This window comes from Diceros bicornis, chromosome 8 (assembly GCF_020826845.1).
Source record: "Diceros bicornis minor isolate mBicDic1 chromosome 8, mDicBic1.mat.cur, whole genome shotgun sequence".
In the NCBI taxonomy this organism is placed as follows: domain Eukaryota; kingdom Metazoa; phylum Chordata; class Mammalia; order Perissodactyla; family Rhinocerotidae; genus Diceros; species Diceros bicornis.
In genome coordinates, this window is record NC_080747.1 from 1,418,600 (window position 1) to 1,446,432 (window position 27,833).

The 27,833-nt window shown below is 53.8% G+C and overlaps 1 protein-coding gene across 13 annotated transcripts in view; it reads right to left on the reverse strand.

The window, feature by feature from the left end:
* Positions 1-904: 904 nt before the first annotated feature.
* LOC131409410 (HAUS augmin-like complex subunit 3) overlaps positions 905-27,833 on the reverse strand; it is a 186,069-nt gene continuing 159,140 nt past the window's right edge. For 2 of the 13 annotated variants that reach the window (XM_058546563.1, XM_058546562.1), the window contains exons 22-28: positions 27,564-27,646; positions 20,413-20,544; positions 15,442-15,552; positions 12,563-12,641; positions 6,113-6,180; positions 2,764-2,825; positions 905-1,289 (exon numbers count right to left, since the gene is read on the reverse strand). In XM_058546563.1, the coding sequence (XP_058402546.1) occupies positions 1,137-1,289; positions 2,764-2,825; positions 6,113-6,180; positions 12,563-12,641; positions 15,442-15,552; positions 20,413-20,544; positions 27,564-27,646 (688 nt within the window). In that variant the 3' untranslated portion in view covers positions 905-1,136. Of the gene's footprint in view, positions 1,290-1,339; positions 2,826-6,112; positions 6,181-12,551; positions 12,642-15,441; positions 15,553-20,412; positions 20,545-27,563; positions 27,647-27,833 lie in introns of those variants that run through there. The other 11 variants (XM_058546558.1, XM_058546559.1, XM_058546561.1 and 8 more) reach the window with 9 other exon arrangements.

A 27,833-nucleotide genomic window follows, 5' to 3' on the forward strand; every position in this document is an offset into this window, starting at 1 on the left:
GTGCCGCGGGGACCCAGCACCCCGCTTACAGGGCGGCACGTGGAGTCCAGACCCAGATAAGGAAGCCAGTGGGAGGGGCTGAGACCCTTGGGAGTGCCAGAGTGGTCTGGAAATGGGACCCCCAGAGGAATATTCGCAGGGACCGAGACAGAGGCAGCAGAGCAGTGGTGCAGGGCGTGGGCCTGGGCTGTAATCCCAGCCTGCACACTTACTAGCCATGTGTGCTTGTACAAGTGGTGTCACCTCTCCATGCCTCAGTTCCCCTACTGTGCAAGGGAGGATCATGTTGGTGCCTCTATCACAGGCCACTGCAAGGCTCTTGGGGTACATGGACTGAGCCCTTCCCCTCAGCACTGGCAGGTCTGTGAGAACTGCTTTGAGAGTAGACTCGGGGTGGGGGCGGAGGAGACAGCATGTTCCCAGGGACTGGTCACCAGCCTGCAGGAAGCTTGTGGAGAGACCACGGGGCCTGTGATCCTGTGATTTCAGAGGCCCCCGTAGCATGGCCGAGCCTCTTAGAGACTCGAGCACCCCCGCACAGGCTCCTCTGGCCCTCTGGAGGAGTCGGTCAGGAACACTAGCCCAATAGCTGCAGCGCAGTGTTCTCTCCAACCCCGTATATGCCCCTGGGCCCGGCCTGGGAGGAAGGTGCATGCCTGGCAGCTGTGGGATGGTCACAGAGCCAGCAGGGAGGACTTCCTGGGGCCTCTAGGCTGCTGGCAGCTCCTTGGGCACTTGCTAGGTGGTGCACAGCTGTCGACCTGGAGGAGCCCACCCCTAGGCTCCATGGGAGAAGGGCTGGGGGTGCCCACCCTGGACCGGGCTGGGCCACTCCTGTTTAGGGTGCTCAGCCCTGACTCTGACCAAGTGGCTGGGGATTGTAGACATGGCATTTTCCACCCATGGGAAGAATTCACTTCGACAGGGACAAGGACGGCTTTGTATAAGGCATTTACTTCAGGGGATGATCCGGGGGTGATTGTGGCCCTCACCAGGGTCTGCTCTCCCGACGGAGCTGGTACAAAGCACCCGATGCTGACCTTGGGGAAGGCCACACAATAGGCTGGTGGAAACCAGTTCTCTCCTCCTGCTGTTGCCTGGGGCTACAGACAAAATGAAGGCGAAAAATGCACACACTAGGGGTAGGTGCTGACAAGGGGCCCTGCAGTGGCTAGGCGGTTGCTTGGAGACTCAGCAGGACGTGGGCTGGGCCGAGGGCCTGGGGCCTCTTGCAGCGGCACCAGGTGTCCCCACGAGCGGCCGGCACTCAGGCTCACCTTCAGGGGCACCTGTGGGTGGCAGTCAGAGGTGAGTACCAGGCCTGGGCTAGCCCTCCCTGGCCACCTTCCAGGCCCACACGCAGGTGGACAGGGACTCACAGTACACAGGCAGCCACTTGCCCCAAAGACACGATTAGACACAGCCATAGCAACACTGCCATGGACAGACGTACCCTCACGCACACTCGCAGTAATAGGCAGACAGGCTCACACTGCATCTACCCCCCAGTCGTAACACCTCGACCTTGGCTAAGCCCCCCACCTGACCTGCCAGGGCCTCTGTGCTAGCTAGGCCAGGCAAGGTCCCTACCTGTGCTCACCACCTTGAGGTCCCGCTCACCTGGAGGATTGGCTGGCTCCAAGAGGTGCCAGGGGAGCTAGAGAGTCCTCCCGGGGACCCTGATCTTGAGTGGGCCTTTGCCCAACGCCCTGGACCACAGCTTAACAGCTTCCTCTCACCAGGGAGGGTGGAGGCTGCCCATAGCTGCAGCCCCCTGCCACCCTGCTGCCTTCAGGACTACTAGTGGGGTAGGGTGGGGCTTCCTGGGTTTCCAGGGACCACAGGGCCCCCATGTCTCTGCCTGTCACAGGAGCAAGCACGGACTACCCTGGAACACAGGAATTTCCAGCTCTGGTTGGACCCGTGCGGGCGCTCCTTGACCCTGCCAGGCTGCAGCCTATAGGATGAGGTGAGGGGTCTGTGGGGGGAAGTTGATGCCCGTGCAGTGGCCCCAGGGGCACAGAGTGTTGCCACAACCCGCTGGAGGGAAGAGCGAGGTGGGAGGAGAGAGCCTTTACCAGAAGAGTGGAGACCACCAAGGGAGCAGTGGAGAGCCAGCTTTTCCTGCAGCCCTTCCTGGGTGGCTCTGAGGTGCCTGCTGGGCCAGAGCCCTCCACCCGAGTGACAGGGATGGGTGACAGGAACATCTCTGGCCCCGCTCGGGTGGTCTGCACATGCTTCCAGGACTCCCACTTCTCGTTATTCCTCCATCTTCCTCACCACCCTGGAGGGGCCTGGATCCGGAAGTCTTTTCCTCACAAGGACCTGGGGCCCCTTCCGAGAGGTGACCAGCCAGGAGTGGGGCTGGGACTGGGCTCAGCAAGCCCTGGGGTGCACCTGGGGCAGGTGGGGGCGGCCCTGGGTGGAGGTTTGATGACACACCTTGCCAAGCCTCGAGGGGACACCTGGCCCAGCACCCTCAGCCCCTGAGGACACCCAGTGTGGCTTCTCACCAGGCAGATGGGCCACGCCTTATCACCCAGGGTAACTTGGCTCCTTGACTGGGCAGGTCGGGAAGGGCAGCTGTCTCGGGGCCAGGTGCTGCTGGCAAGGCTGGGGCTGCACCCTCCATCCTGGCTCTCTTGCCCCTTGGGGAGTGGACTCTCCTCTCCCACCTGGGCAGCTCTGGCTGTGAGTGTGCAGCTGGGGGAGGCCTGGCGGGGCTGAGCGTGACTGCTTGGCTCCCCACTCCTTGCCCCTCACCTGCAGCTGCAGCTCCAATGCCGGCACGTGCTGCAAGGACTCCATGGTTCCCCTGACTAGAGCTGGGACAAAGGGAAAAGAGAGGGGGCATGAGAACATCAGGCCCCAGCCCTGCCCCTGCCCCACAGTCTCCCCGGTTGCTTCCCGAGTCCACATGGTCATCTGCACCAGTTGGTCTGGCAGCCCCTGCGGTGCTCTGTGGCTGGTTCCGGCTCCCACTGGCCATGTCCACAGAACAGGCTTAAAGGCACCTTAATTGCTCCAACCATGGGTCTCCAGGAGTGAGGAGAGCCCTCCAGGCCCCAGAGCAGTGCTGTAGCCCCAGCCCCTCATTTCTCTGCTGTTGGCCAGCACCACTCAGCCTCAGACTCAGCTCGGCCAGCGGCCTGGCCAGGCAGGGTGGGAGCAGGCGCCATGCCAGGGCCTCCAGCTCTCCGTCCAGAGGCTCTGGGGCTGGGAGGAGGGAGGAGCACAGGGCGACCCATGCTCCCTGTCAAATTCCCTGTGAAGTTCCAGGTAATGGTAAAGCCCCTAAGGGCAGCTCCATGGTGTTGGCAGTTGGCCCTGCCATGGGGCCTCGGTCACCATGGGGCAGTAGCGCTTGGGCTCTGGGAAAGAGAGCAGCCTGGGTTGGGGGATGGTCAGCTGGTTCAGTGTTTCTCAGAGTTTGAACTCTTTTGCCCCTTTGACAAATGAATATTTCATCCCATCCTACTAAGTCATCTGACATTTCAGTACACAGATTGCAACAGAAACAACCAAAGAACAGGGGGATGCTGCCTCGTTCTCCGTCCTCCACAGCCCCAGAATTAACTGGCCGACTCCCTGGGGCACTGGTCTCTGGGGTGCAGGAGCAGGGCCAACAGCTCCCCAAGACCCACAGATCCTGACTCTGTGCCCTCGTTTTCTCCTCTGTGCTGTGCAGAGGGCTCTGGCAGCGGCAGGAGGAGCTGGTCACTGTGGCTACTGCCATAGGGCTGTCAGGGCAGCAGGTGGGCAGCATGGCCCGCAACCCCTATGGCCCAGTGTGCACCTCAGGGAGCCCTGCAGAGGGGCCCTGCAGGGGTGTGCAGGGGCTTCTTACAGGGAGGAGTTGGGACCTCGCCCCTCTCACCCTGCTGGGGCTACACTGGGTGTGCAGACAATGCCAGGTCCTCCTATGTGTCCCCTCCGTTGTGTAACTGACCGAATGAGTGACCCCAAGCAACCGCTGCACAGAGGGGCAGTGGCTGCGCAGAGCGGCAGTGACTGTTGAGCTCAGCTGGCTCTCAGCCCAGGAGTCTCCCTGCAGGTCACCCCGCCCTCTCTACCCTCCACCATACAGCCCGTGAGGGCAGGGTCCCTGGTCCTGGGAGCTGCCCCATAGGCTGATGGCAGCCGTGTCTCGACCACCCAGTCCCTCAGAGGCAGCCACAGGCCCAGCCCAATACCTGGTTCACCTGTCCCACAGTCCCTGGCAGTGTCGTGGCCAGGTGGTGCCTCCAGAGCTGCCGGCCGGCCTGAGGGCCCCGAGTGCCGCAGGAAGCCACAGGGAGCTGCTCCTCACTGCCTGCGGCATCCAGGGGCTGGCCCCGAGAACACGGGGAAATAGGCTGTCCCTAAGAAGGCTCCCTGTAGATTTGGAACTTTTCCTTTATTTTTTAAACCAACAGCTGAGCACGTGTCAGACCCATCAAATGGTTACAGGGGTGGGTTTGTTTTCAGGCCCATTATCTCCAAACAGTTTCAAGTGACACAGCCCCCCCGTAGGATGGGGTCTCCACTGTAAGATGGGGTCCCCACTGAGGATGGGATCCCTGCTGTAGGATGGAGTCTTCACTTAGGATGGGGTCTCCACTGTGGGATGGGGTCCCCACTACAAGATGGAGTCCCTGCTGTAGGATAGAGTCCTCACTTAGGATGGTGTCCCCACTGTAGGATGGGGTCCCTGCTGTAGGATGGAGTCCCTACTATAGGTTGGGGTCCCTGCTGTAGGATAGAGTCCTCACTTAGGATAGTGTCCCCATTGTAGGATGGGGTCCCCACTTAGGATGGGGTCCCCACTTAGGATGAGGTCCCCCTGTAAGATGGGGTCCCCACTGTAGGATGGGGTCCCTGCTGCAGGATGGAGTCCCCACTTAGGATGGAGTCCCCATTTAGGATGGGGTCCCCACTTAGGATGAAGTCCCCCTGTAGGATAGGGTCCCCACTGTAGGATGGGGTCCCTGGTATAGGATGGAGTCCCCACTTAGGATGGAGTCCCCATTTAGGATTGTGTCCCTGCTGTAGGATGGGGTCCCCAATAGGATGAAGTCCCCCTGTAGGATGGAGTTCCCACTTAGGATGAGGTCTCACCTTAGGATGGGGTCTCCACTTAAAATGGGGTCCCCACTATAGGATAAGGTTTCTGCTGTAGGATAGGTCCCCACTTAGGATGGGGTCCCCACTGTAGAATGGGGTCCCTGCTGTAGGATGGGGTGCTTGCTGTAGGATGGGGTCCCCCCGTAGGATGGAATCCCTACTTAGGATAGCGTCTCCACTGTAGGATAGGGTCCCCACTTAGGATGGGGTCTCCACTGTAGGATAGGGTCCCCACTCAGGATGGGGTCTCCACTGTAGGATAGAGTCCTCACTTAGGATGGGGTCCCCACTTAGGATGGGGTGGCAGGGCTAGGGGAGGGCTTGGCTAGTTGTCACATGGGAGCTGATCCCAAGGCTGGCATCCAGCCCTAATGCCCACCCCTGCATTCCCTTCCCAACCCCTAACGGGCTCCCCTACAGGTCTGCAAAGACAGGGAGGGGCACTATGACTCCTGCTCTCACCAGGGAGGCCAGAATAGGAGTGCCTTCCCCCACCATTAGCGGTTGTATTAGGGGGAGAAGGTCCTGGCCCTCCCTGAAGACTGAGTGGGAGATCAGGTGGTTGCTGGCTTCAAAGAACTCCTGAGGGCTAACTGTGACAGCTCCTAGAGGGGGCAGGGCGAGACCCAGGCTTGGAGTCCACACTGAGCTTGGGGCATCAGCCACCTGAATACCCCAACACTAACCCCGTTGCAGCTCCACAGCCCGGCCCCTCACTAGCCTGGGAGGCCCTGATGCCACCCCTCCACCTTTACAGGGCCCCTGTGGCTGAGGCCTGGCCCCACAGTAGAGCACTTTGCATTCTCTGAGGGCTGCTGGCCAAGGCATGGCCTCTCTGCGCCTTTCAAGGGTTCCCAACCCAGGCTGGCCCCTCTGCCTGCCAGGGTCCAGGTGACATGGGCAGGGAAGGGGCCTGTGAGCCCCCTGTGAGCAGACACCAGGCCAGACACAGGGGAATGCTTTAACTATTCATGAAACAAAAAGTGGCCCTGTGCTACCCTGGGCTCACCTGCAAACTCAGGAATCTGTGAATCTTCCACTTCAAACAGCAACTCATCATGAATTTGGGCAACCAACCTGGAAGACACAGCAGGGGAGGGAGTCACCCTGCAATTCATGCCTTCCAGACACCAAGCTCTGTCTGCCCAGCAAGGGGGGGTGTCAGCTGGGGGGCACCTGGGGTGCTGTGGATGGTGCTGGCCCATCCTCCAAGGTTCTGGCACAGGGTGCCTGAGAGGATGTGGCTCAGTAGGGAGTGGGAGGACCTAGCTGGGGGCCTGCTGCCTGGGGTAACCCCAGTGTCACCAGGACAGCCCCCAGGGAGGAGGGGGCACAAATTAGAAGTGACTGGTGAGTAGAGGCAGAAGGCCCAAAATGAGGGGCCATGTGATCCCCTGTCCCATCCTGGCCCAGGGAACCTGATGAGGGCACAGTGGGGCTGAGCATTTCGTGTCTGAAAGTCTGAGCAGAAGTGGAAGAAGAGCCCCCCTGGACCGTTATGGGGGCAGGGCCCTGACATGGATTTAGGAGGAGGATCTCGGCTGACCACTGGGTATGGGGCCTGCTGTGACGGGGAGTGAAGATGAATCTGGGATGTGGGGGCCTCTGGGGAAGCTGGGGGCATCTCCCCATTTTGAAAACTAGCTTAGGGAAGGTGATGGGAGGGACAATGCTCCAAAAGTTTACTTTTGAAGTTAAAGAAATACTTAATAAAACTTGGAAAGTATATCAAAATTCTAAAGTGCAAAACAAAAAATCCCATATCTCCCCAGACCCCCTTGCGTCCCCCCCAACCCCACCCCAGGCTCCAACAGACAGCACTTGGGAAGCCTGGCCAGGACTGGACATTCACTTCTTCCCGCAGAGTCAAGGCCACACTGTGTGCACAAGACCTCAGCATGTCCCTGCTCATGGGTCCTGGCCCACAGCCTGGGCACCTCGCTGCTGCCCCCACCTGGTCACTTCCTGCCAGAGACAGGCCCTCTCCCTGCTGGGCTCTGGGCCTAGCGGCTGAGCCCCATGGACTCCATCACAGGCTGAGAGAGGTCGGATGCTCATTCCACCTCCCTCCACTGGGCGAGTGCCTGTACTGGAGGCTGCCTGGGCTCCATGCCCCGACCACCCCTAGTGTGTCCCCACCCTTCATGAGCAGACCCCTCTCTAAGCCCCCTCAGGCACCCCCTCAGGGGTGTCTGTCCCTACCTGCTTCAGTAAGGAGAGGAAGTGGGAGATGGGGGCATGGACGCTGTAGGGAAGGGAAGGAGGTGTGGGGGCAGGGGTCTCGGGAGGGCTTAGACTCAAGTGACAGGGGCTCGCAGGTACAGATGTGTGCATGGGGCAGGGATGGAGCAAGGGGGACATCCCCCTTGAGTGATCACCCCCAAGAGTGATCAGCTCTTGAAGCTCCATGTTGGCCGCACAGAACACAGCTGTAGCTGGATTTGGCCAGCACGTACCAGACTAAAGTACCAGGGCTCTTTAGTATGTGGGATCTGGGTTGGCAGACAAGGGTGGCTCACCTGTCCTCTCAGGGTGGGGGGAGGTGTGGTGTGGGTGACCCACAGGACGGTCTTGAGGACCTGTAGCCCTCCAGGAAGGATAGTGGGCGTCAGTGGGGGTCCCTCATGCTCTGCTCTCTGCATGACCTGGTCATGCAGAGAGCAGACCTGTCTCCAGGTCTTTGCAGTCTCTGTCTCCAGGACTTTGCCTTGCGGGGCAGGGGGCACATCTGGTTTTTGCTGCCTGTCCATGGCAGGCACAGTGCATGCAGGAAGGGGCAGGAGGCAGACCACCCTGGGTAGTGGAGCTATGGGACCAGAGGCACCAGGAAGCCGGGACTGCACAAGGAGGCCCATCGGGCAGTGGTCATCATGATGGTGAGCCCTGACTGGGGGAGGGAGTAGCTCTTCAAACCCAGTGTAGAGATGGGCTGTGCTGGCACTTTCAGTAGAAGATGTGCAGGACTTTGGAGCAGAGATTTATAGGTGTCCACCCTGATCCATTCTTCCTCTTTCTTTGTCATTGGGTGGGGTGGAGATGGGGCTGTGTCCCCAGCTACAAACATTTCCCAGGGCTCTATCTCAGATGGGATGGCCCCTGAGGTGTATACTCTCCAACTTCCAGGAAGGCTCTTTAAAAGGCTGACTTAGCCGGGGGTCAGGTACCCTTTTGACCATCACTACCTTATCCTTTTGCCTATAAGGCACGATGGCTGGAGCAGCCACCTCCATTATGGCACCAAGAGGGAAAGGGCCAAGAAGCTAGAGGGACCTTAGTCCTGCTGCCCTGAACCTTTGAACCAGTCAGCAACTGTGGTGCTCTGGACTTCTCATGATGGGAAAAGAATCCACCTTTTGGAGTCTGAGCTGCTACAGCTGGGCCCATGTTACGAGTGGCAAGTGCACATCTTCACGGGAGTGAATCCACAGAACATCATGCTGGGCCCAGACCATGGCGCAGGCTGTCAGCCCACAGGCCCCCGTGGCTGCCCCTCAGGGAAGTGTCCCTGTATGTTATGTGCAGCCTCTGGCCAAAGGCTCTCGGTACTGCTCTTCCAGAAGTCAGACGAGGCGGGCAGCATCGGCATTTGCCTTCTTAAACTAACTTCAAGGCCTCTGGTGGAGTCTTCAGCTTCCAAAGGACTTAGTTTTCAAATGGGCAGAAACCTCATAATAGGCACTTGTAACTTTTTCCAGATTTAGCAGAAACAGTTTTCACACTTCTTGAAATCACATTGTGAAATTCTAAGCTGCTGGTGTGGCAGCAACCTAAGAATAGGTTTGAACTGTTAGTCACTTACACATTACTCTCACAGCTGACCGTGACATTACCATATTCCTACCTGGAAATTGGGGCACTGGAAAGAAGGAGAACCAGAGATGCCCTTGCATGGGGCAGATGAACACAGGTGTCAGACCCTGTCGTTTCCCACAAGCGAGCTGACTGCTAAGGTAACTTCCCACCCCACTGTCCTGCACCAGGAAGAAGTAACTGAAGCTGCATAGAACCGCGATCCCGTAGGGGAACACTCTGGAAAAGGCTCACCTCGTCTCCCTGTCTGTGGCCTGCCCGGGGCAGCTCCCCTCCGGGTGCTCCACAGTCCCTCTGTGCCCATCACAGTCAGGCCCTGTAACCACTCCTTGTCTTTCCTGCCCTCAGGAGCAGGGCCCAGGAGGTGCTGGGGACTCTGCCTGCCACCCTTTTGTCTTGGGAAGTCCAGGAGCTGCTGCCCCTCACAGTCCATCGAGGCAGCTTCTCCCTGCTGGACTGGCCCTCTCACCTTCCCTGGGCCCCAGGCACCTTCTCTGCCACTTTCTGAGGCTGAGAGCAAGGGCCCCGGGTGCCGAGCTAGGCCTGGCCACGGGGTAGCCCAGGGTTGCTGCTGCATTGTAAGGTGCCCAGAGGTCAGAGGTTTGCCCCCATGGTGAGTAGATGACCCCATCTTCCGCAGACGCTCCTGCACCTGCCCAAGGGCAAAGGAGCAAGTGTCTTCCTGAGGCTGCCACTGCCGTCCTGAGTGGGGAGTCGGGGGGCTCCTGGTCTTCTCCATGGAGGCGCAGTGAGGGGAGAAGCTGCAGGTTGAGGCAGGAGGCCCGGTGCTAGTCTAGCTCTGCATGAACTTGGACACATTGCAGCATGCTCTGAGCCTCAGTTTCCCCTTCTCTACACTCCGGTGTTGGAGCCAACAGTCTCTGAAGCTTCTTTCCAGCTCTGACACGTTCTAACATCCAGAAAGGCCTTTTCATAGACGTCCCATGTCAGAAGAGACAGAGAGGGGAGCCTGCATTGCCTGGCCCTGGCAGGCCCGCAAACACTGACAACTAAACCAATGACCAGTGGGTTGTCTGGGCAATGGCAGGGCTTCAGGTCAGAAGCTCACCCGGCCTTCCTGCTCTGGGCCTGTGGGCAGCGAGTAGAGACTGTCCTGTGGCTCCAGCCCACAGGGGCACTTAGGGGTGATTGGATGAGGCTCTTGGGGTACCTGTTCCCGTTGTATGACCATGAGTCCTCCAGTGATGCACTTCACTCACACTGTTTCAGGCAGATAAAAGCTCACACTTAGCTGGTGTCTGCCGCTTCTAGACACAATCCAGAACCTTTTCTATTACTCAGGAGAACAACTCAAGTTCACAAAACACAGAGTATGAAATGCCCCACCAGAGTATAAAATTCCACACCAATCTGTTTTATTTTCTAAAACAACACAGTGCATTTTGTTATGAAAAGCATTTCCTAAAGATAATAAAGGGTTGATGATAGAAAGATGGCCAGCCGTGTTGTTAAATTCCTGGGTAAGAATAGTTTATGCTCAGCTCAGGACTCTGTCACCAAAAAAGACCCCAGAGCCTCATACACCAACTTCCTTTTCCAACTACCAACTCCACAAAAACCGAAAATGGATCAGACTTTTCTAGATGTACAAGACCATAGATGCAGAACAACCGTTTGGCCTTTGGTTCCTGCCAAGATGGTGAGCTAGCGCAGCCTGCTCATACCCTCTCCCAAATTTACCCTACAGAAACTACAGAAATGAGCAGGATGCATGGATTCAGAAACTAATCAGAAAACCATGAGGAAACCCGGGGATCACTAGCTGGAGGCCTCTAGCATTGGCGTGTGCGTGTTGGGGAGGGAGCAGATGGCAGCGAGAGGCGGCAGGAGAAACTCAGCGAGAGGAAAGCATTTTCCATTCTGCTCTTGCCTCTCGCCTCCCAGAGTTACTGCAGAAATCAGAGCTGGCAGCCCAGCGCCCAGTACAGGCACCAGCAGGGTAACTGGGGCAGTGCCTGCCGGGTCTCAGGCATCAAGCCCTCCACCCCTCCCCGCCAGGCCCCTGGCTCCTCCTCATGCCGCTTCTCCCCATGTGTAAGGTGAACCCTGGACCAGAGGAAGTGCCTGGTGCAGGGCTGCAAAGGGGGAGGCCCACAGTGCTTCTGTGGGGCCCGGAGATCATCCCTTCCCTTCTCCTTTACTAGGACGCCACCCCATAGTCCCCAGGGCAGGGCCTTGCCTGGTGCACACTTCAGTACAAAGTTGCTGAAATCACCAAAAGAACATAGGGTCCAAAGTAGAAACGAACAGTAGGAAAAATCTGAAGAAATATAGGCGATGGCTTCTTAAAGAAAGAGGGGAGACCTCAGACAAGGAGAAACCATGCCTTGAGAATGTGAAATGATACCAGAAGCCAAGAGTAAATTGTAAGCTCACATGGAAAAGGGGGGCCACAGGCAAGCAGGGCCCTGTGTCCAGAAGGTTGCGGGAGGAGGAGGAGTCCAGCTGGCCTCTGTGCTGGCGACAGGACCCGTGGCGATTTGGGGGAGTAAGCAGGACTCCCCTCGGGGTGGGGGCCAGTGAGCTTCACATTGTGTAGTCTAGAGAAGCTGCTGCCTAACCTTGCCATGAGCTTGAATTCCTAGCGGTGGACATGCTGACCCACCTGGGAAGGGTGTGTCTGCAGGGACAGGCCCATGCTGGCCTGCTGGAGGCCACCTCCGACATGGGCCAATGTACATGGGACCAAGGAGGGAGGGAGCCAGATCTTCTGGGGGCGGACATGCTCACTTCTCTGGGGGACTTCTAGGTTAGCCACCAAGAAGGGATCCTAAGATTCCAGAGGAGAACCCACCCCTCCCACCTGCACCCAGGGCCAGGACTCCGGTGGCCAGGGGTGGGATTGTAGGGGGGTGGTTCTAGGCTGGCAGAGGCTGGGCAAGGGCTCCTTGTCACTCAGCCACCCTGACGCTCAGAGCATGTGTCCCATGGGGAGCGACTGAGGCAGAGACAGAGACTGGACAGGGCTGTGGCCCAGAGGCAGCCGTGGTGGAGCCCTCACCTTCGAGGTGCGTCTGAACATTTGCTTTGGGGGCAGAGACGGCAGCAAGGCAGCAGGAGCTGAGTGTCCGGCACACCGACTGGGTCGTGGCAATAACGGGGCAGGAGTGGGGGCAGTTTGGAGCCCCTGTGCCCTGTCTGAGGGGCTGTGGGTTCCATCCACCTCCAGGGTGGGCAGCTGCATGTGGTGCCCCTTGGGCCGTGCCTGAAGGGGTTCAGACGCATGTGAGAGAAGGGGCCTGGGGAGACGCACTTCTGCACCAGGTGAACCTCCTCAAGAGACCTCATGGTTTGCCGAGGTGAATGGCCTGTTGTTACTGTAGGTTGCCTCAAGCAGGCCCTTGGGCGCCTTGCCCAGGCCCAGCCCAGGAGGAAAGGGCTCTCCCGGAAGTGCTGAGAGGAACTCAAGCTCAACGGGGTCCCTTTGCTTGGGGGTTGGTGAGCTTGTCAGAATCAAGATCCATGGATGGGAAATGGCAGGCATGGCTTCAATCCTGGGAGGTGCGTGCACGCAGGCCAGCCACAGAGTGTCGACTCACAGGACAGCAGGTCTCCCACCCAAGCCCGGGGAAAGGCAGGTCCACGCGCTACGCTGGGCCCTGGGCAGGCTGGCCACTCACTCACTGACCTGGCTGTCAGGGTGGGGGAAGTAGCTACTGCAACGAAGATGTGGATCATAGCCATCTTACAGAGGTCCGCGGCTGAGCCTGTGGGGCACAAGAGGTTCTGTTTCATGAATAGTGTGAAGCCCAGAGCCCCACAGCAGGGACTCAGCTAACAGGGACTGCCCAGCACGTCCAACCTAGGCTGGCTGTCTTAGTTTTCTACGCTGTGTAATGCACGATCCCACATCCAGCAGGTTACAACCACCCAGATCTACCATCTCACAGTTCTTGCAGACCAGGAGCCCAAAATGTGTCGCCAAGTCCTCTGCTCACAGTGTCATAAGCTGAGATCAGTATGTGTTCTGGCCATGCCCTCATCTGGAAGGTCGACTAGGGAAGACTCACTTTCAGGTGACCTCAGGTTGTTGGCAAAATTCATTTCCTTGCAGTGGAGTGACTGAGGTTTCTGCTTTCCTGCTGGCTGTCAGCTGTGGGCAGCTCAGCTCATTGAGGCGGCCCTTGGGTCCTTGCCACAGGCCCTCTCCCCAACAAGCAGTTTGCTCCTTCACAGCCTGCAGGAGGGCATCTACTGCTGTGAATCTCTGACTTTGACTGCTAAACCTCCTTTCAAGGGCCCACCTGATTAGGTCAGGCCCACCTGGGATAACCCCTCTTTTGATTAACTCAAAGTCAACTGATTATGGATCTTACTTATATCTGCAAACGCTCTTTTGCCATGTAACATGACCTAATCATGGGAGTGGTATCACAGCATATTCCACCACACTTGGGGTGCACACATGAGGTGCAGAATCTAGAATTCGGCCTACCACACCAACTAGTAGAATGACCCAAGCATGGATCTGGGCTCAGTCCCAGTTCCCACTACCCCCCAGCTCTGTGGCCTTGTAATTTCATTGATCCTCAACTTTCCAACATACAGAATAGGGCTTTGATACAGCCTCCTAGGTTTTGGTAGGGATAAATTACATCAGTCAGGCATTTATTTATCTAACACTGGGTCAGGCACCCTGCAAGGTGCTGGCCAGTGGAGGGCACATGCCTATTCCAGTGCCAGGCACACAGTAGGTGTCTTAACTGGTTCTGACCACGGGAAACAGACTGAAGTTCAGGTTTCCAGTGGCAGTTTTAAATTGCTTTAGCTGTTCATGATTCCTGAGGTAAACGAAGAAGTACAAGTCCTCAATGGACCGCCTTCCTCCACTGCAAGGCAACGGCCCCAGAATACTGATTTGCTTTTTCCCCACAAGCATGGCAGGAATGCTGGACATGGAAGTCTCGTCTCCAAGGCGGAACTGCTGGCCGTGAGGGGTCTCAGGGCCATGGGAACCCTCTGCTGGGGACGGGTTGTCAGGATGCTTGCTACTTTAGGAAAAGTGTACAGAATGGAGAAACAAGGAGTAGGAAGACAGGGTGGAGAGAGAACAGAGCGTGGGTGAAGGGGAGACCCAGGGAGGTGGGCGCGCCATGGCTGGTCTTGTTGGCTGACGTGTCTGCCTACGTGGAGGCAGAACTTTCTGGCTGGCACTGCTTGTCCCTGGCGCCTAGTTCATCTCAGCACAGATGTTTGTTAAGTGGATGCCTGGCAAGTCACTTGTTCAGAGACACAGATAACGCAGGGTGGCGGCTCAGCTGGTAGATGAACCAGCCGTCCATGGTAGCTCGATTCTGTGGCCAAGCCTCCTAGTCAGCTTCTCACATGAGCATATCTTGTGGGCAATTCTTGCTGGAAGAACTCTCTAAAATAGCTTCAATACCACCTTGCACACACGCCACACGCACCTAGTGAACACGCCCTGCACACACCTAGTGAAGAGAGATACGTGGTCATGACCCTACAACTTCCTCACACATGAGAACCCACCTTAGAATTGGAGCCATGTCAGGATTTGGAGGGCTGTCACTGTCCTCAGCTCTTGTCTGGGTGGTCACACCAGGAGACAGGACTCAGGAAGATTCTATACTGAGCCCAGCCCAGATCCTAGCAATCATCCTGCCAGCTGCTGCCATCTTTCCCGTTCTCCAAGCAAAGCACAGAGGCTGAGTCTGACTGGGCAGCGCCGCACATCTGCCTCTCTATAGGATCTTCTGGGGACCTGACCTTCGTCCTGCACCAGTCCAAGCCTCCTGCTCTGCATCTGCTGGGGTCCCTGTCCTCTCTCTTGTTGCAGAACACCACTCTGGAGGCAGGGTGGCATGGCAGGTGCCCTGGGACTGGAATCCTACCTCCAGGCTTCCTCTCTGGGCCCTGGGGGGCCTCGGTTCTCCATTTGTGACCTATAGGGTCACAGATGGGGGTGGTGCCCAACCCCCAGGTTACCCTCACAGGGGTAGCTCATGCACGGCACGCAGCGTGGGAAGCCCCTGATTATAGCTCTCTCATTTCACCTCCACGCAGAGACTTGAGCTATTTGACTGCTGTGCCTAAAGACGATTACGGAGTTTTCATAACTAGAGGCAATGTGTCGTACTCTTTCAGCCCGCCTCCTGCTGAAGGCTGCGGGATATGAGGGCACGCTGGGTTTTGGACGTTGAGGTCTTATACCTGCCAGGCATGAGGGGGACAATGGAGAGCCCCAGGCCAAGAGTCAAGGGACTGAGCTCCAGGCCTGGCCTAGTGCTGGCTGGATAGACTCCTAAAGCCTTGGTGTCCCATTTGCAGATACAGGGACAGCATTGCTTCAGACAGTCTCTTGGGGGAAATATCATAACTATAAAGATGACCATGTGCTGAGCACCTGCCATGCACCAGGCATTATTTCACTAGCACCTCCTGACAGTAACATGGAGAACAGGAGCAGGAAATAGTGTGACAATAATCTAGTGGGTGTCACCCGAGAAGCAAATGGATGCAGCAGGCAAGCTGAGGGGCTCTGGGTACCTTGCACCACGAAGTTCACCGCCTGCCGCTCTGCTTGTGCGCGGAGCTTCTGGTCTCGTGCACGGATCCTTGGCAGCGGTCTCCTTCTGCCCATAATGGACGCCACATAGCCTAGGTTATGTGAAGGAAAAGCAGGAGGAGAGGCAGAAACAAACAGGCAGTGTGGTGCTGTGGTGGACACCACCCTTTGTGGGCACAACTTCCCTCCGATTATGTCCAGGGGCCCCAGCAGGACCCCTCCCCGCTGCAGCACTGAGTCAGAGCGCTGCCAGGAGCTTCACCCAGAGGCCTCCTGGTCTGTCTGTTCGGCAAGTGGGTTCTGTGGTGGGAAAGCAAGGACAGCAACTGGGTGGCCTTCACTTACCTGGTGGCACATTTTTGCACTCCTTTCTGACTTCTAGCTGTGCTTAGATGTGACATAGGACAAGAGAGGGCAGTTTTTACACTATAGAGTTTGTAAAAGCCACTTATGGGACTTGGGTTCAGAAGTAATTCCGTACTGTGGCAGCTGGAATGGGGAAGAAAAGCATTAATTCATATTCCATTCAAGGAGGGGTTGATGGTCTAAGTTGAAGGCCATATCCTCACACATGAGGGCAGATCCAAGTTTCGTGGGGCCTAAAGCCTCCATAATTTGGGGGTCTTTTTTAAGAAAATGAACACGAACATGCTGCCTTGGTTGAGTATATTCCTGACCAGTGATGACTTCCGTTTTACTAGGTGTTGGTGAGAACTAAATCCCCTACTTATGACTTTACATGTCTGAGGATTGGAAGAATTTCCCACATATATCATAATTACAAAAATGACAATGGATTGAGTGCCCACTGTATGCTGGGCAATATATAATTAAAGTCTCTTAAGAGTGACTGGCAGGGAGGACAGGGAGAGCCTGTGCTTCTGACTGGGTACATTCTAGTCTCTGCCTTTTAACATGTCTAGTGATTTTTGACTGAATGATGGGTATTGTGAGTTTTCTGTGTTGAGTGCTGCAGTTGGTGTCTTCCTTTCAAGAGTGTCAGGTAGATCTAGGTTACTTGCTGATCGCCTGATTCTTTTGAGGCCTGTTTTTAAGCTTTGTTAGGATGGGTTTAGAGTAGTCTTTAATCTAGGGCTAGTTTAGACCTACTACTAAGGTATGACCCTTCTGGGGTCTCTACTGAATGTTCCAGATGTCCAGGAAGGACTCTCCACTTCGATGGTCAGAATTCAAACATTTCCTTGCCCTGTGTGAATTCTGGAAATGTTCAGCCTACTGCTCCCTGGAAATTATTCTGCTTAGTCCTATGGAGTTCCACTCTCTTCATGTGTATCTTAGTATTCAAAAACAGAGGAATCCTCTGAAGATTTATGGAGTGCTTTTTCTGCACAGCTCCCTCCCCTCTGATACTCTGACTTGTAAAATCTAGCTGCCTCTGCCTCCCCAATCCTAATCCTTGTCTCTTCAACTCAGTGAGACCACCATAACCTGCTTGGGTTCCCCTCCTGCACTATGGTCTGTGCCTCTAGACACAGGGAGCTCAGAGGGCTCACCTCCGTTGTTTCTCTTCTCTCAGAGACCAGAGTGATACACTGCTCAAGACCCAGTACCTGAAAACAATTGCTTCATACATATTGCCCAGCTTTCTAGTTGTTTATTGTGGGAGGAAAGTCTGAACCCAGTTACTTCTTTGTGGCCCAAAGTGGAAGCCCCTGCTCCATACATTTCATTTTAAGTTTTTTTTTTTTTTTGAGGATCAGCCCTGAGCTAACATCCATGCTAATCATCCTCTTTTAGCTGAGGAAGATCAGCTCTGAGCTAACATCTATTGCCAATCCTCCTCCTTTTTTTCCCCCCCAAAGCCCCAGTAGATAGTTGTATGTCATAGTTGCACATCCTTCTAGTTGCTGTATGTGGGACGTGGCCTCAGCATGGCCAGAGAAGTGGTGCGTCGGTGCACACCCGGGATCTGAACCCGGGCCGCCAGTAGCGGAGCGTGCGCATTTAACCGCTAAGCCTCGGGGCCAGCCCAGCTCCATACATTTCAAATCTTGTTTCTCCTCTACTTGATTCTTGTAGTGTTGGTGATCATAATTACTGTTCATACTGTGAGCTTATCTCTAGCTCTGTACCCTCATGTTGCTCAGGGAGTGGTCAGGGGTGGAAGGAATGCTCCTGGAAGCCATTCCTATGCCAGGATAGTTACCATCCTTCAACCATACATGGAAGGAGCAATAAACCACAGGAATATCTACATTGAAATCTGAATTAAATGAGTCATCAACTTGACTTCCCCTTAGCTGGATTCCAAAAATGGCTGTGGCCACTCCGATGCCACCTGGCATTGAAAGGAGTATGATGGGGGAAGCTGGAGAGGAAGTTAGTCGATCGCAGTTAAAATAACTTGCTTTTGCCAAGGTATTAGTCTTAGTTGATTACAGTTCAAATATCTTGCTTTTGCCAATTTTACAAAAGATGTGACCATGTGCACAGGGCCTTAGGAGGGGCCCTGAATCTTCAGCTTCATCAACATCATGGTAAATCTGACTCGTCCACCTGTTCCAACTCCAGGCAGGTCAGGTCTGCATGCATGGAGAGCACATGCTCACACCTGAGGGCTTGACCCAACCCTCCACATGACCTTCTTCACTCCTCCTTTCTGCAGTTGTTAACTGCCTCGTTGGCATCTCTGACCTGTGGTTCTCCCTCCATCCCACCTTTTACTGAGCTAACACTCCTGTCCCCTCTAGACTGATTCCCAGGTGCTGGCTCTGACTTCAGTCTCTCCTCCCAATCTCTTTTCCACACTATTGCTGGAATAATTTGTGAAAAACAAAACCCAGGTTCTTTCCATGGCTTGTGGAGTGCCACTCAGAGTCTGGGCTCCACATCTGCCCACCTCTCCACCTGCCCACCCTGGGCACCACTCCTGGTTCTTCCTGGCTTTTCACGTCTTGGCTCAGGTCTCACCTCCTTGTGAGGCCATGGCTAACAGCATTCTCCAGGGGCCTCCCTCTGTTCCTCTCTGCCTCGGTGCCTTGTTTGTTTCTTTCACGCCCAGGATCCCATCTTCCTAACACTGTCTGAAGATACTTGTTTACTTGTGGGTCACCTGTCTCCCCCTGGATTGTAGCTCCAGAAGAGCAAAGAGCTCGTATCCCTAGCATCAACACAGTGCCTGACATGAGGCAGGCACTCAACAGATGTTTGTGGAAGAATTCAATGATCGTTTGAGTATTTCTTTACAATGTCCACCCAGAAGTGTAATTGCTGGGTCAAAGGGCATGCATACTTCACATCTGGATCTATAAGCCCCATGGCCCTTCAAGGAAGTTAAGTACAAGGAAGGGATGCAGAGCCGAGTAGCAGGGGAGGGCGCTGGCTCTGGGCCCCAGCTGCCTGGGGGTGGGTCCAAGCCAGGCACCACCCGTTAGGCTGTGTGAACTTGGGAAGCTACTTAACCTCTGGATGACTCGTTTTCTTCATCTATAAAATGGGAATAATGATACTGCCCACTTTTTAGAGTTGCAGTGAGGATTACATAATAAGTCAATTTATGGAAGGCTATTGAAATTGTGCCTATGGTTGGTGCTACACAAGTTCCTGCATTTTTATTGTATTTCCATTTACAATGATGCTGGCTCCATATACTCTCATCAACACTGGGTTCTATCACTACTTTAACATTTCAAAATTGATAGTATTTTATTTTTCCCAATTGTGGGGCTCCTGGGTCCAGGAATGGTCAGGGCCTGTGGGGCTTCAGCGAGGATGCAGGTGGTGGGGCTCACTCCAGGGGAGCTCGAGACATGTTAGATGCTCGCCCAGGGATGGAAACAGTTTGCTGGCTTTCTTGCGGCCCGCACCAAGGCTGCAGGGAGCTGAGTGCTGAGTGTGCCCAGTGCAGGAGGATCCCATGTGGGCTAGTGCTGGGACACATGGTCAGGCCCAGGAGGAGCCTGTGAAGGGGCCCCTGGAACTTAGGGGCTTGTGCACGGGCTCCAGAGAGAAAAGTCATCGTTGAGCTGCTAGGAGAGTCCAGGAAAGCCTGGACCCTGAGGGAATGTGCTGGAGCCATTGGGGAAGGTCAGCCACCGAGGCTGCTTCTCCAGCTGACTACATTTTTCATTCTCGAGTGAGTGCTGGGTTCTCTGCTTTCCCTGTACCTATCCTGGATCCTCTTTCCTGTCATCTAGTTCATGAATTTCTGCTCTTACATGTATTTTCTTCCTTCTTCTGTCTGTAATTTACTCTGCTGCTCTTTTCCAAGCGTCTTGTGTCGAACACAACCCATTTATGTTCACACATTTCTTTCTTTCTTATTAAAATACTCTCACAGTATTCCTCCATCTCTAAGTGAGCTGTCAGCTTGGCCATGTCTCACAGTTTCTCATATGAGATACTTTTACTGTCATTTATTCCTAAATGTTGTAATTTTCTTGAGACTTCTTTTTTTAATCCTAAGTCTTTTAGGAGTGCAATACATTTCCAAATATGTGGATGGATGGCCACACATATAGATAGATATAAAACTACCTTTTTATTCCACTGTGGTCACAGAACACGTCCTATTTGATACTTTCTGAAATTTGTGACCAAATTGTGGTGAAATTTTGTAAATATACCACGTGCTTTTCATAAGAAAATACGCTCTCCATTTTTAGGTGCAGTATTTTATCTCTCTCAGTCTGTCTATCCATCTATCATTTTCTAACTCAAGCTTGTTAGTTTTGTTGCCTCAAGCAGAGCCTGGCTCTGGACCCTTCTCACGTGGAGGCTTTTGGTCCCATTTATCCAGCAGGGGCTGGACACTCACCTAGTTCTCACCTACCCAGCCTCCATCAACCTAGCTCCACCCATCAACACACTACCCTCCCATCTGTCTACCCACCCACTGCAGGAGCAGGGGCCAGGAGACCACCCAGCTGCTGCAGGCCAGGCATGGGAGAGGGAGAGGGGCCAGCCAATGGTTTTGGCTGCAGCTGGCTCACCTGTCTGGTGACACTGGGTAATAGCTGCTTGGGCAAAGTCCTTGATTTTCTTGTACTTCTGCAAAAAACTCTCCAAAAACCGGGCAGCTTCCTGAACAGTAACTCCAAGGCAAGCAGCAAGCCGCTCTTTCCCTGTATGAGCAGAAACACTTAAGATGAGAGGCAAGCCCTAACTCACACTCAGTGGGAACTGAGAGCACAAGCCACCAGGCAATGACCGCCATAGAAGTAAGCCAACAGAAGGGCTCTCAGAAGACTCGGTGAGTCAAGGTCCAGTTGGCACCACTGTCTCTTCTGATTGGTCAGGATGGTGTTGGGTTTGGCTTTATACCTGAGTGCTAGATGCTGGTCAACCTGGACTGGGGCCTGTTAAACATTTATTTATTCAACAATATTGACTGAGTGCCTGGCAGGTGCTGTAGGTGAAATGTGAATGAAGTAGATACAGTCCTGCTCTCAGCCTCTCCAGAGGGAGACCTGATTCCAGAACTAGGGGAAGCTGGAGAGGGGCACAGAGGAAAAGAGGAAGGGAAATTCTATTACCAAAATATGAGAAAATGGTACCTGGGAACTCCCATCTTTGGGATTTTTATTCTGAGACAAACATTTTTGGTCCAGACCAATATTTGGTTCCTAGAGGATGCAGGTGTTCTTGTGAAGCTTCTTATAGCAAAGTCTCTGGTCGGGACAGCACCTCAAGTTCTGGGATGGCACCCTAAGTTCCAGCGCAGCTAGCTGGGTACATGTGCTGGGACCACACCGACCTGGGTCTGTGTCCAGGCCTATCACCCACGGGAGGTTCTGCAGGGCCTTGGGGGAAGTTACCTGACCTTCAATAAACCCTGTTTCTTCATCTATGAATTAGGAACACTAGTCCTTATCCCCAACGGTTGTTAAGAGAACCCCATGAGCTGAGGCAGGTAAAGCTCCAAGCAGAGCCTGGCTTCTACCTGGTACTCAATATGGAGTCATTCTCTCCTATTTTCCTCCAGAAAAGAAAAATAATTTAAATAGAGAATGAGGAACATATGAGGACAGGCATGAGAGCCTTGCTGCACAGCAGGATCATGGGCAAAGCCCTGGGCTTCTAGGGGCTGCATCGATGCAGGGAACCCCAGAGAGACAAGTGGCTAAAGACCTGAATTTCTGGGAGAGCATGACCAGGACCAGGAATGGGCTTGTTGTCTTCTGCACGGGGTCAACCCTGGAATCACACCCGAGAGTACTCCAAGGGGCTTTCAGACAACATGGCCCAGCAACCACAGCCAAGGGGGTGGAGACGTGGGGTCTGTGAAGACCATAGAAGAGACCTCTGAAGGAATGGAACTGATTGACCTCTCAGATTCTGTCCTCTCTTCAGCCAGGCTACTCCTGGCCCTGGCCAGCTGATGCTTCCAGTGGTTCTAGCCAGAGTGCTCACATCTTGGGAGAGTGATGGGGCAGATCTTTGCTTCCATTGCTTGGCCAGGAAAAGTGGGAAAGGCTGGGGTGCGCTGTGATTCCCAAAGTTTCTCCCCAAATGAAAAAACTCCAATTTCCCTTTTAGGGCTTAATTAAGACCATATGATAGCTTCATGGATACATTATACTGAAACAATACATCGACAACTCTTTCTTTCTGTGACATTCCAATCACTGCTCCTCAGCTATGGCAGTCTAATGGAAAACTCCATTGGCTTTCAAATAGAAATCAGATGGTGGCTAGACACTTCAGGCTGGTCTGGCCAGGTGGGACCTTGAGTCTTCTTCTCAGCCAAGTCCTTTGTCATATTCTAATCTGCTGTTAAGCCCAGTCAGTGAATTTTTATTTCTGATATTGAAGTTTTCAGTTTTAGAATTTCCATTTGGTTCTCTTTAATTTCTGAGATTCCCCTTTTTTCATTCATTATGAGCATATTGTCCTTTACATCCTTGAGTATGGTTATAATAGTGACTTTAGAATCCTTGTCTGCTAATTTCAACATCTAGGTCATCTCCGGATCTGGTTCCATGATTGCCTTTTCTCTTGAGTATGGATCAAGTTATCCTGTTTCCTCATATGTTTAGTAATTTTGAATTGTATCCTGGATATTGTAAATGAAATGTTATAGACACTCTGGATTCTGTTATGTTTTTCTCAGGAGTACTGATTGTTTTTTTAAAGGGGGCAGTTAATTTGGCTGAAGTCTAACTTCAAACTTCATCCCCCGGCAGTGGGCAGCAAGTGAAATCGCAGACCAGTCCTTTTAGCCTTTGCTGGGCTGTTTGAAGTCTGCCCTACTTATGCATGGTTAGGGGTCAGCCACAGATCTGGGCAGAGTTCACACCCAGGATTTGGTGTTCTCCTTTGCTCTCTTCTTTCTGAGATTTCTCCCTTCACTTTCCAGATTCTCTGGTTGCTTCACACTTGGTGCTCTGGTTCTTTAAGCTAGTAAGACTATGGGTTTCTATCAGAGTTTTAGCCACTCATAGCACTGACTAAGGTTTGCCTTCAGGTGAAGAGCTATAAAACGGGAAGCTCGCATTCCTCCCTTCCAAGTGTCAACCCACCTCCAATTGCTGTCTGCTTTTGGTCACTTTTCAGTACCTTTAGGTAGTTGTTTATTATATTTTTTCAATACTTTATAGTTGATATCTGTGGGACAGTGGTCTGATGGGAGCTACTTGGCCATTGCCAGAAGTCACATTTCTTCTTCTCAGTATCTATGGCTTAGAAAGAATTCTTTTGCTTTCTTCTATAGAGCTGTTGGGATATCTGAAGGGCAAAGTCTCTATACATGAAGAAAGCCTATTTACAAGAGAAGCAAATGAAGTGGCAACTCCAAAAGAAGCAGAGACAAAGACTGAGATGGAGATAGAGGGTCCAGTCAGTTCTCCAGACCCTGGATTCTTGCTCCCTTGCCAGTGGGTCTCGTCACATTCAAAGGCCACTGTCACCCTGCCCCCAAGCAGGACAACTTTTGGCTCTGTGAGGGCTTCTGTTCTATGCCTCCTGTAGATTTGCCACAGGCAAATCTTCTTCTCCCACAACTTACTTTCACACGTCGATTCAATTGATCAGGTTTCTCCTGTTTAAGTTGTAATCATACACAGACCTGTCTCCCCGAAAGCATCCCTGAGAGCAAGGATCCCCTCGGGGGGAGCATGAGGTGCTACTCATCTCTAAATCCTATATGAACACACAATTTGACTTTTCCCACAGATGGCTAATTACATCGTGTGTGTGTGTGTGTGTGTGTGTGTGTTACCATTTTAACTTTAGGAAGACAATCTTCACTCTCTTTTCTCCAAGTGCTCTTTCACCCCATGCATAATTGCTAACAGTTTCTCACTCTTGTTTGTAGTTCTAGGCCTAGCGAGTGACTGGCAGAGTTGGCCTCCAGGAGTGCTGGCTGGTCTAACTGGAACAGACAAAGGCCCACACGTCCTTCACAACTCAGCCCAGGTGTTGCTGCTCTGGGCAGTCTGCCCACCTCTCCCAGCCCTATCTGGCCAGGGGCCCTCCTATGGGCTCCCTTGGCCCCAGCAACATTCCTGAACATGCACTGATCACTCAGGGTTGTCCCCTCAGGCCTGTTCATGGGTCTCTTCTGACAAATGCCTTCCCCCATGGTCCTCCTGGTGCCCAGTGTGAAGCCTGTAGATCAAATGTGACTGGATACGGAAGCAAACTTAAGAAATATCAAACAATTTGAGAAGAATCAAGTGTTAAAGTGACTCTAACAGCCATAGGAGCTCAGAGTAAGACCAGAGAAGTCAGGAGTTGCTTCCTGGAGGAGGTGACTCTTGAAGGGTTCAGAGGGGGCCATCAGTAGGACTGGGGTTGGGGGGGCGGGGTGCACCATTAGCTGGCAGGTGCTGAATTCACTTGACTGAAGGAGGAGCAGTGAGCCCCCGGGTCAGCGCTTTGGGTCAAGCCCCCCCAGGTAAACAGCTGCTCCACAGCTCTGCGTGCTTGCTACCGTTTCTGGTAGGAATAGCTCTCCCCTGGCAGTGGCCTGGCAGGTCCTAAACATTGGGAGAATGAGTCTGAGGGAGGTGTGGCGACCAGGCTGCCCCACAGGCCCCAGGAGGACTGCACAGACATGGTGCCCCTTTTGAGCATCTTCTCTACTTATTTCACAGTCCTGCTTCTCCTTCTACTGTCTCTCATCGTAGTCTTCACAACAATCACGCCACCTGAAGCTATGCCTCTGCCACATGCCCCCAGCATTCAGAGCAGCAGCTTCCAGACCCCTCAGTGGCACGTTTATGTGAAAACATATCATTGCCACCCATGAAAACTAGCTGATTGAAAGCCCTTCTCTGAATTTCCAAAGGGTCCCTGGCAGCCTAGAAGACCCAACATGTTCACTTGACAAGACTCCGGTCTCACACACGAGGAGGACAGGTGCAGCCCCGTGCCGATGTTGGCAGATGCACAGTAATCTAGCTGTCAAGCTGGACGGTGACAATGGGAACAGCAGAAACCGAGGCTTGGGGTGGGAACCCTGTCACCGTCAGGGCTAAAAGCAGCCAAATTACCCTTTTCGCCAACATCACAGCTAATGACTCACCGCTTATTTACAAAGTGGAGTTCTTTTTCTCCCCAGAAAAAAATAAAGTGAATGCTCTAGAAGGTGCCAAACCAACAGAAGCAAAGACTGACTTTAGGTGCATCGGGGAGCAGTGGGAGAGGGGTGCATCCTGCCATCCTCATGAAGCCCCACATGGGCGCTCAGCACGGTCACTCTCTGTCCCTCTCTCCCAACTGGATCTGAGGTGGTGGTCCCACCACCCCACAGAGCTGCCCGGTCTTGGCGGTGTGTACTGGCATACCACTGAACTGAAGGAGGACCCAGATGTGGTGGCAGATGCTAAAGATGAGAGTTAGCTGGTGCCAGGTACTGCTCTAACTACCCTACCTCTGCATTAACTGAGGAGGTGATTGGGGCAGAGAGGTGGAGGGCCTTGTATAAGGTCACACAGCCAGGAGGGGACAGAGTCAGGACTCTAGCCTGGGCTGCCTGGCTGGGGAAGCAGAGGCAACGTTCTGCCTGCAGAGGCAACGTTCTGGCTGCAGAGCCAAAGCTAATGGTAGGTCTGTCATATGTGATTCTGGAGCAAGGATGCAAGGTACCCAAATCTAACATAATTTGGCAGAACGCTGCCTTCCCTGCCAGACTGAGACCCAGGAAGGCTCCTGAGCACGGCAGAGAGGCGGCCAAGAGGAGGAGATAGACCAAGCAAGTCTGAGGAGCAGGAACCCAATGTCATCCTGCTATCTCTCACTAAATTCAGTTTTTTAAAACAAAGTCTCTCAGTCTGTTTCCCAAAAACTATGTACATAAAATGTTTTCGAAAGTAGGGCTGAAAGACTAGCAAATTCATTAATTTGTTCACTGAGTATTTACTGTACACCTGCTTCACATCGGCAGTGGGCAGCGCTGGCAGAAGCTCCTGCTTCATGGAGCTGGTTCGGGTTGGGAGAGTGGGACGGTGACCAGATGAGCACATCAGAGCTGGCAGGTGCTCTGGAGAAAAAGAGGCAGCGAAGAGAATAGAGAGTGCTGCATGGAGGGCGGGCAGGGACCAGAGGCTTAAAAAGGGGCATGTGGCAGACTGACTCCTGCCTCCCCTGGAATGTGGGCAGACCTGTCACTTGCTTCTAACCACCAGAGCACGGCGAAGGCGCTGGGAAGCATGTGACTGTGCGATTATGTTACTGGCATCTCTCCTTCCCTTGCTGGCTCTGAAGAACGAAGCCGCCATGTCTAGGCTCTGCTTACATTGGGAGGCCCACATGGCAAGAACTGAGGAGCTGACAGCCAGCAAGAGACTGAAGCCTGCTAAAGTGCATCTCCTCAGTCGAGTCTCAGAGAGACCACAGCCCTGCTGACACCCTGACTGCAGCCCTGCAGAGGACCCAGCTAAGCTGTGCCCGGACTGCTGACCCACAGACACTGTGAGATAATGAATGTGTTACACAGAAATGGAAAACTAACACAGTGGTCAAGGAAGGCTGAGAAGGGGACAGTTGAACGAAGATCTGGAAGAAGTGAAGGGGGAGCTCTGTGGACGTGGGGGCTGGGCTTCCAGCAGAGGGAACAGCAAGTGCAGAGCCCTGCAGTGGGAGCCGGCCTAGCTGGTTTGAGGTGGGTTCCAGACTCATCACAAGGAGGTCACTTACTGCTCCAGGAAGAGGTACTTTGGAAGCATGTCAAATGGCACCACAGTCACGCTGGAGAAGTGCGAGGTGGCTCTTACGTATAATTGACTGTGCGTTTGCCCAGATATTCTTGTACTGGAAGTTTGTTCAGTTTTGCTGCCTTTCCTTGAATGAACAAAGGGTTTCCACGGCTGGGAGATGAATCCTCTTCTTAGAGTTTTTGCACAAGCCCTGATGCTCAAAGCAGAACAGATACAAGGGAGAAGGAGGTCCTCACAGGTCTGGCCAACAGCCAGATGGACCCTTCCTTAAGGAAGGGCTGGCTGCCCATAGCCCTCCTGACCCTCTCCCTTGCTCTACCAAGGGGACATCAGGTTCCACTGATTCAGCATGACCTAGAGGGGGAAAAGAATTTAACAACCCCAGACAGCCCAAGGTCAAGAAGTCAAAGAAGGAGGGAGAGTGGAAGGGAGCACAAGACCTGCTCTGCCTTGGGTCCTGGGGCTGGAAAAGGAGGGCGAGGGGAACAAGGGCGAGGATGATGGGAGGAGAAGGAGGGAGAAGGGAAGGAGGAGGAGGTGGGGGAGGAGAGGAAGGAGCGTTAGAGTTAGGGTTAGGGTGAGGGTCTCTGGCATCTCAAAGCACAGAAATGGCTCCCAGCACAGAGCCACATGATGCAGGGGTGGGGCCAGATTCCTCAGGCTCACTCTGCAACACTCCTCCCAGTGGGGCGACTTTGGATGACACTCACTTCCACGCCTCTGTTCTCTCACCTGAAAAGGTTGGTGTGAGCACTGAGCAAGTTAATGGCCGTAAGTGGTCTGACTGATGTTTGGTGCTTCGCAAATGTCATCAACGTTTGTGTAAACCATACACAGCGACTCACAAAATGAGCTCCACAGGCCGAGAATGATTTCTCTAAGGCACAGCCACATTTAACAGGGGCACAGTACCAGAGCCACCTCCATCTGGCCTACGAGTGACACCAAGACTTCAGCCGGGCCCAGGCGGGCCTGCAGCCTACCTGCTCCGTAGACCACAGAGTACACCACCTTCTTGGTCTGCTCTCTGTCCATATGCGTCACGCATTCTGCGGGAATTTCCTTCCTGCAGGGAAAGATGGCATGACATCAGGCACATGGGTACCCTGTCTGTAGAGGGGGCCGCAAGAGTCCAAACCACGCGCACCATCCCATCACAGTTCTTTCTCTGGAGGTTCTTAATGGTTTCAGATCAGGCCTGTCACATGTATGACAGAGATATTCAACATCTGCAGTATCTGGCTCAGCATGGG